The sequence below is a fragment of the Dinoponera quadriceps genome, unplaced genomic scaffold (genome assembly GCF_001313825.1).
Source record: "Dinoponera quadriceps isolate SergipeBrazil2010 unplaced genomic scaffold, ASM131382v1 scaffold587, whole genome shotgun sequence".
Taxonomy (NCBI): domain Eukaryota; kingdom Metazoa; phylum Arthropoda; class Insecta; order Hymenoptera; family Formicidae; genus Dinoponera; species Dinoponera quadriceps.
Window position 1 is genome coordinate 218162 of NW_014554777.1, and position 8872 is coordinate 227033.

The following is an 8872-nucleotide window of genomic DNA, read 5'->3' on the forward strand; positions in this document are numbered from 1 at the left end:
AGTAGGTAAGGGCGGTGCAACTTACCGTCAGACGCGGGAGCTCATGTAGAGCGCTTGAAGCGCTATAGACGATGGTATGCGCACATATTTGCAAGCACGTTCTTCCTCTCTATCTCTCTGTACCTCAGGGGCCGGTATTTATAGTCAGATCTTACTTAAGACCGTCTTAAGTTCATCTTCAGATGTCCCGTAGCCAATGAGAAATATTAAATCGCCCGATGGATGCAGCATCCGAAGATGAACTTAAGACGGTCTTATATATAAGATCCGATTATGAATACCGGCCTTAGATCCATATTAATAGTCGTCACTTGAAATATGTCTCAGATGAAGTATTTCAGATTTATATTTAGAGTTGGAGATCTTTTCCAGCTGAATCGCGATTACAAATGTAATGTACACGTGTATCGTAAAATTTCACTGACAAATCTCAGACCTAACTCTGAATTCCGGCCTGAATATCTCACACGTAACATAAGCTTAAAGTAACGGCTGTTAATGCGGACCTTGGTCACACATTCACTCATACTTTAAATATTTTAGTGTTTCGTTTAGCTTGATGACAAGCGCGCGCGTCTGACAGTGAATTGCGCTGCTCTTCCCTGCCTCCTGCAACCCGATCCGTAACAAGCAAATTATTTTCCTTTGCAATCCGTAAGCCAAGCTTCAAACAAAGTTTTGGTAGAGGAAAACCTATACAGCACAAATGCTCAAAACACATTCTAGGAACGTACCGGAGACATTCGATATTCCCGAGACGTTCCTAGGACGTCTATGGAACATTCGTGGGAGGTCGTCGCAGAATCGAGTCAGGAATATGCCTTTCGAAGGACGAGAGGTTGTTCTGAATCATCCTGTATCGTAGCGTCGCCGTGTAATTCAGGCTGCGGTAAACATCGCGCGGCGAATCCAATAAGCGATTCTTCCGCGATTCTCGAGACGTTCGTGACGATTGTGCGCAGGCTGCGGTAAAAAGTTTCGCGGCGAGCCTCCTCGGGGAACGACGGGCGGAAATCGTCCATAAATATCGAAAGAGAGAGAGAGAGGGAGAAAGAGGGGAAAGAGGGAAACAGACGGAGGAGAGGGGAGGGAAGGGACTGTCGGCGACTCCCCCGGGATAATCGCGGGTATTAAATGCGCGCAGAGAATCCGCTGCACTGCGACTGCGAGTCCCAGGAGCTCTGGGAATGGCTGCGCGACCATCAGAAGCTGGTCGGCGGCGGGATGAGCCGAAATCGCGGGGGTGGAGGACTAAGGGTGAACGACGTGGACGGCGGTCTGCTGCGGTGCGAGCAGCCGCCGGAGCTGCGCGGACTGGTGTTCCTCGACCTGGACCCCCACGCCTTCTGCTCCGCGCCGTTGGTCCTGAAACTGGCGATCCAGGACATCCAGCCGTTCTCCGTGCTGGTGTCGTGGCAGAGCAGGAATCACTCCGGCCTGCGGGGCTACCAGGTGGCCTATCACGCGTTGGACAACGTCGACGAGGTACTAAAAAGCAGACGAGCTTGCGAGCTTATTGTACGTCGCGCCGACAATAGTTGGGTAGGGGTATAAATCGACGGACGAGAGAGAGAAGGAGAGAGAGAGAGAGAGAGAGAGAGAGAGAAGGAGACAGAGAGAGAGAGAAAGAGAAAGAGGGTTAGGCTAGGTGTAAAGCGCGCGTGTAAAGTGTAAACGGCGCTTAATTCAATCGATAGTAAAAGCCGAAGGAGGGTTGGGGAAGAGAGGACGGGGGTGGAGGACGCTCTCTCTCGTCGACGAGACTCTAATTCATCCTTTACAAAAACGTGTCATCACATCCACCGGCGATTGATCGCGCGAGCGCGCGAAAAAAGCGCGGCGCGCAACGTATCGATCGGATTAATCGCTTTTGTCGCTCTGCAAGAAATCGAATCTGTTTTCTGTAATTTCTGAAATTGGTGAATAATGGTGATATTTTGTGTGTGTGTGTGTGCGTGTGTGTGCGTGTGTGTGTGTGTACATATGCAGCGTATATCTCGCGCAATCCCCGACGTCTATCACAGAGAATTCCGCGTAATGATTTCCCCACGACGGTAATGAATCTTTCACGGAGCGATATCTAGAGAAGAACGTTAACATGTAATATAAAATGTAAAACTGAAATATCTGATATACGTTCGTCGATCGTTGCGGCTTTTTTGATATATTTTTTTGCACACTTTTATACGTTTGTTACACTGAAAGAAAACTGTGCTGCATCCGAGTGATATTGGCTCAATCCGCGGTAAAGTGGTTACTCCAAAACTCTTTGGAAAAGTATGTACTAAAAGTAGACTATAATGGACTATATAAGATATAACATGATATTTCCTTGGTACAAGTAGACATTTACTTGTATTAAAACAATCGCTATGAAATTTACTTTTGGAAAATATTTAACGGACGGAAAGGCCTAAGTTTAAAATCACTGAGTTTCTTCACTGAAAATAGGTATTACATAATTCTGATTAATATCCTCTTAAGTTAAGAATCATTTACTTGCATTCAATAATTCGTTCACAAATTAAGGCACTGCCACATTAAAACAGACATTTATTACAAGCCATTAAAATATGTTTAAATTGATAAAAATCTTGCTTGATTTAAGGGGCTGAAATACAGGTAATTACATTTACTTGATTCTAGCATTATTTTCTGTGTATATATTTGCCGCAAATTTATTACCGTTTTAATTATCACTCGAAGGACGCGTTAATATCGCCCTCTCTCTCTCTCTCTTTCTCCTCGCCCCGACCTTAAACGAAGATCTCGGGGACGCGGTCGCCTTCAAACTAGCTCCCTTCGGATTTCAGGTACGTGCCAAAATACTCGAGCCCAGCGCGCGCTCGGTGAAACTGTCGAAGCTGTCGTCGAACACCCGCTACCTGATCTGCGTGTTCGGCCTCGGTAATTGGATGACACCGCGCGTCGAGGAGAACCCGAACGCGGAGCAGCTGAATTTCTCGCAGATCGAGATCCTCGCGTCCACGCCGAGCTCGCAGATGACCGACTCGTCCACCAGCCGCTGCACCGAGGTGAAAACGCTGGACGCGCCGGACGCGATAATCAGCAGCGACGGATCGGCCATGGGCGACGTCGGCAGTGTAAGCAGCTTCCTGACGCGACGGCTCGGCCTGATAGTCGGCTGCTGTATGGGCTTCGTCGTCTTCCTGCTGCTGGTCTCCGTGCTCGGCTATCTCAAGGTCAAGAAACAAAGGGAGGCGGTGAAGCGGGAGCAACAGCCGATACCGCCCGAGTACATATCGTACCGGCACTTCAGCATACAAAGCGGCGAGGCCGGCCACCAGGCGGTCGCCAGGCAGACCAGCATTCAAGACGGCCAGCACCCGAGTTTCATCGGCAGCATGGGCAACACCACGCTGAACGTATGAGAAAAGTCGCGGAACTCCCGACTCGTGGAAGTCTCGAACGTGTGAGCAGGCCCGAATCACTTCGTCGGTTCGAGCGTGTTGACCGGGAATCGGGGGACTCCCGCGACTCGCGGAAGTTTCGAATCTATACGCCAAAAAGAGAAAAAAAAAGCAAACCAGAGAGTCTCTCGCACGGACTGTTATATTCGAATTCTCGCAATTCGGCGTGACGCCGCCGCGGGGTCTCGCGAAATCGAGACTCGGACAGTCGTGATCACGGCGGCGCGCGCTCCTGCCACTCGGAGGTGTGACACGCACTCAAAGTGCTACGCACACACACACACACACGCACACATACACAAAAATACTAAACTAACGAACACACGCGCGTACAACGGAAACATATTTTCACCGTTACATCCCCGGAGACGATGAGACGCGTCGTCGCTCAACCGGCGTCCGGCCAAGCCGGCGGCATCGCGAATCATCACGTTCACACAGCAACGAAGAAGAAGAGTTCGAGCGAATCCGAGAGCGTAGAGCGAGTGAATACATTTACGTGAGAGAATGCGAGACGCGCGAATGGGAAGTCTTATCGATTAAGTAGCGGAGCATTTTATAAGGGATTTTCTACGAGTCTAAATTTCGTTCCAAGTAACTTTAATCACCCCCGCGGCGAGAGGGGGAGAGAGGGGAGGCGCGTCATATTGCGACGATAGATCGGACGGACGGGAGCGGTCCCCGCGAGAGCTGTATAGAACAGGAAATTGCTTTCGGTAATACACGAGCGATACGCGCACGCGAGCCGCACGCGAGAGAGCGAGTTCTCGTGCTCTCGGAAAAATTGTCTTTGAGCAAGACGAGATGTATCGTACTGCGCGTATCTTTCTCTCTGATCCTCCATCGGGAACGATAAATTATGCCGTGTTCGGGCATCGATCGAGCTGCGCTCGAAATTCGTCGGTCGCTTAATAAATCGGGACTTTTGAAATATTAAACGACGCGATATGCGGAGCGTCGTCGTCGCGCCGAACAGGATCGATCCGCGCGCGATCCGGAAGACCGGGGAAGCGCGTCGACCGGTCGGAATATCCGCCGATACGGCGATGGAGGAGAGCCGTTGTAAGTACAGAGGCGGGCTGTCACTTTGTTCGCGAAGGATCGATCGATCGTCTCGCGAGCATCCGCGGGTGCTATTCATCCGCTGTGCTTTTCGGAGGAAGCGCATCGCTGGCGCGTCGCAATGCGTTCTCTCTCTCTCTCTCTCTCTGTCTCCTTCGAGGAGGAGTATGAAATTTTCTCGAGTGCGCGAGAGACACGCGAGATTTCGAGAGAGTCGCGCGCGTCCGCGAAAACGACAACTATAAGCCCACGGCGATGAGGGCGAGATACGGTAGGTAGACTTCATCTCGTGTAACACGAAGCGCGGCATTTGCCGAACGATTTACGACTAAACACCGCGCTATTACATATCATCCAGCCTCCATTCGCGGGCAGGGTCGGCCGAACCGGGGGCGGTGGCGGGACGTGAAGTGGCTATTGTGTTTTCTTAATGGCTCGGCAAACCGCGCGGTTTAGGACGTCACCACGCGCCGATGTCGCAAAATGGCATGCCATTTTGCGGCGGACGCCCGCGACGGTACCATCAATTTCCGATTGGGCGACGGCGGCAGATCACGGCGGGAAAATGGGACGCGAAAAATCGCTCGTCCCTGTGTACGCGCGATCGATCGCGCGACTCAGATTCTCCCGGTGTGATAAGAGGATAAAGAATGTGGAGGAAGTGTAAATGTTAAAGAACGTGCTTGTCCCCGCTCCCGGCGGCAGCGGTGGCAACGGAGCGCGGCTCTTTGCGGCTCTTTGTAAGCGATTCTCCATCCGAACCCCTCGCCGCACAGGTGGTCTGAGGATAAAAAATTTTGCCCGAAACTCGGAATCCTGCTGGAAATGACCTTGTTACGCGCAGAAAGTGGCTTTAAAAGAGAGGGGCGACTATTTGCAAGCGATTCAACGTTTCTCATGTTTTTTTTTCTTTTTTTTTTGGATAAATACGAAATATAATATCCATATTTTTTATGAACAGCTTCTTATAAAGGAGCGTGATCCTCCCCGGAATGATATTCGGTCGACTTTTTCCCCTATTCAAGAATATCATGAAGAAAGAATAGGATTCCTTCTCTTACGATATTCTTGAATAGGAAAAAAATGTATATCGTTTCGGGAAGAATTTTATATAATTTAGCGGAGTATTTTCATTTTCCGACTTTCCAAATCATGTATAGGATCTGACAGGACACGTTATACGGATCTAAGAAGGTTAGTTATTTTCAAACGATGCATAATGAATAACAGATTTTGTTAATGTAAATGTTGACGATTATTACGCAACTGCAGTTTTCTTTCAGAAACTTTCAAATTCTCTTAAATATCCTTGAAGTATTGGCAAGAAAACCTTTTTTTCCATTGTAAGGTTACGCTTATTTCAATCACAAATCTCCAGTCATTATCCCGCTGTAGAAATAAGAAGAACACAACATAATGTAAAATCACTTACTTCGTGGCGTGTTCTTTTAGCGTATTAAATATAATGCTATTATCACTGCATAAATTAATATAATATTTCGCCGAATTTGGACAATATGACAGACGCGACGAAAGATTACCTTTGAATGATCACCAATTTTAACGTCTCTTTTCCCGACGAGTGATAACAGAATGGAAATAACAACGATTATTTGATTACAGGACGTATAAAACTGTGTTTATATCAACTTGAGGTAAAATTCGGAAAATGACTCTTAATTAAGAGATATCAATCTCAGACCACTGTGCGCCGGCTGAACTCTCTCACCTTATCACGAACGTACTGAAATAATGATTCTTTTATCGTCACTCGCACGGCGACATTTTTAACGCGGGGACACGATTTAATTAAGTACAAAGCAAAAACGTAGGAATACTTAATCCGACATTTTGACGTTAATTAACCGCCGAAATAAGTCAGATCGAATTAAAGTCCAATTAGGCACGTGAGTCTCCGTTTCTAATTCGGGTCCTTCGTCCCTCTCTTCCAATACAGATATACATATATATATATATATATATATATATTTTGCGTCGTGTAATGCGCGTCATCGCCACGAGGAAGCCGCGAGGAGACCGAGGTGACGTCCTACGGCTCTTTTAGGATCTACGAATATACGTGAAACGACTGTATATATAGGTACACATCGTATCTCGAGAGACTATGTATTCTACAGGTTAAGGATGTCGATCACAAGGATTAATATCGTAAGGATTCCGACGACCTCTTAATTAGCGAAACACGTAGTTGAGAATTAGCATCGGCGCGATGATTTTCGGAAGGCCGACCGGACCAGGATCCATCATCGGAGCTTTTATCGCGACGGCGACGGCGGCGTCGATGTGACACGACGGATGGTGTAACGTACCGCGCATTAGCAATGAGCGACGCACGCGGATGGAACTATTTCGGGATTCGATTCAGCCGGCGGATTGACTCGCTCGATATCGCCGATAACCTGTATAATTGCCATGGATATTGAAGTCGCGTTTGCCGCAAACGCGACGAAATATCGCGCTCGCTGCAAAGGAATTTTTAATGTCGGCGCGTTCGCGTGCGAGCGAAAACGCGGCCCGTTCGCGCTTCGACGAGGACGTGATTATCGAGGCAATACGGTATCCGGTGAGCTCGTTACGGAAAATCGTTACGGCATAACGCGGATAAAACGGGGCTCGACGGGATGATAGTTTCATCGTCGCGAGCGGTGACGACGAAAGGACTCGCGAGACTACGAGTGTGACGAAGAGAAAGAGGAGGAGAAGCAGGTGGAGAAAATGAGCGGAATCTGGGTAATCGGCGGCGGCCAGCGCGAGGTCTGTGTATGCATTGTCGTCACACACTGTGTACTGTACCATATACGTACGTCACTGTAATAAAAATGCAAATCTTTTTGTAATCGAGTGTTTTTCATCACCCGCCCCTACAGCACACCTACTGCCGCGCGCGCGCGGACTCGGAAAGGTCGTGTTAATCCGTCCGCCGTGATATCGCTCGGCTCGGCGAGATTGAACCATAACCGGCCGGGTTTTTCTTACGAGTCTCGCGCGCTACGCCGGCAAAGAAGGACGACGTAATTCTTACCGTCGTTCGTTCGTACCTACCCTACCTGCCCGCCCGCCTGCCATCACCATTCCCCTCTTCCGGCTTGCGCGAATACGCCTCGACGGTGTTCGCGGCTCCGCCGTATCGAGCGCGCGGATTACGTTACATTATGTCGGCTATACGGCTGCGGACGAAATATGGTTTATATTGAAAACGGGATCAATCCGCGGGATATATTAATTTCGATATATCGGCCGGTGTATATCGGAATTTGACGAGTTCCCATCGAGCTCGCAATTGCGAGCGGCGGTCGCTCGGTGATCGCGGATAAATCGACAGCTTTACGGCGCGCCGGATATACAAGGCAATCTCTGTCGACCTCCGCGGGCCCGCAGAGTCACAAAGAACCGGATGGAGATAACTTATTAACGGTGAGCTTTGTGCGATTTTTCCTTCCTTTTGTATCAACATCCCCACGGCCGACAGGTTGTTCGGATATGTGAGCGCAACATCAAGCTGGTAGGATCGCGCGCACATGCCGATATGAAAATATCGCGATAACGCGTTCTTCGAGAGGGTCGTGCAGACGAGACGGATTTAAAGTGAAACCGCGCCGAGTAGAATATGCATTCATTATAGCGACTAAAGTGCCGCGCTAAAATTGAACGCGAGTCCTGCGGGGCCGAAATTGATGGTCGTTCGGCGCTTCGTACTATTTTAAGTATTCTTCTAAGAATACTTAATTAAATCCTTAGTCATCGAGTGAGCAAAATCGTCACTCATTTGTGACCGACCCGACTGCGGCGATATTTAAGGCTTTCTATAGGATGATTGACTTCGGTTCGAGACGAGAAGTGTTTTATGCCTGAAATCTTTGTCTTTAAGTAACGCACAATGACCGTCTTAGGTCCTGTTTGTGATCGATGACAAGCCGTTGTATAATATATAAAAGTAAACGAATAATAACTCAGATAAAAATTGAGAGCATAAAACGTTGTCTTGAAATTATAAGTCAAACATTCTGCCGATGTCCTTCCGCGTCACTCACGTCTGAATAACGCAGCAGTCAACGTGTTAAACCAAACGCCAATCAGTTACATAACAGGTTCGTTTTCCAAAATTCACTACAGCATCGTCGCGAGACGGTCACGCGGGCCGGTGTTTCGCCTGAAATTTCCGCGTTACCTCGCTCGCTGCGAGCTGAATTCCTTTTCAGGAGGTACCAAGCACGAGTGTTCTACATAGTGCCGTTTTAAATATTAATAACGTCGTTATTAATATTATTATACGAGGGTAAAATGGGAGGATAAAATTGTCCATCGTGTATTACCGGACATGCCGAATTTTTTCGGGCAAACGAACGCGGCGACAGCCT

The 8872-nt window shown here is 48.5% G+C and overlaps 1 protein-coding gene across 3 annotated transcripts in view; it reads left to right on the top strand.

The window, feature by feature from the left end:
- The window catches only part of LOC106741756 (chaoptin-like), a 215958-nt gene extending 210067 nt beyond the window's left edge, over positions 1-5891 (top strand). For all 3 annotated transcript variants that reach the window (XM_014614054.1, XM_014614053.1, XM_014614055.1), the window contains 2 exons: positions 1145-1485; positions 2814-5891. In XM_014614054.1, the coding sequence (XP_014469540.1) occupies positions 1145-1485; positions 2814-3392 (920 nt within the window). In that variant the 3' untranslated portion in view covers positions 3393-5891. The remainder of the gene's footprint in view (positions 1-1144; positions 1486-2813) is intronic.
- Positions 5892-8872: the final 2981 nt, after the last annotated feature.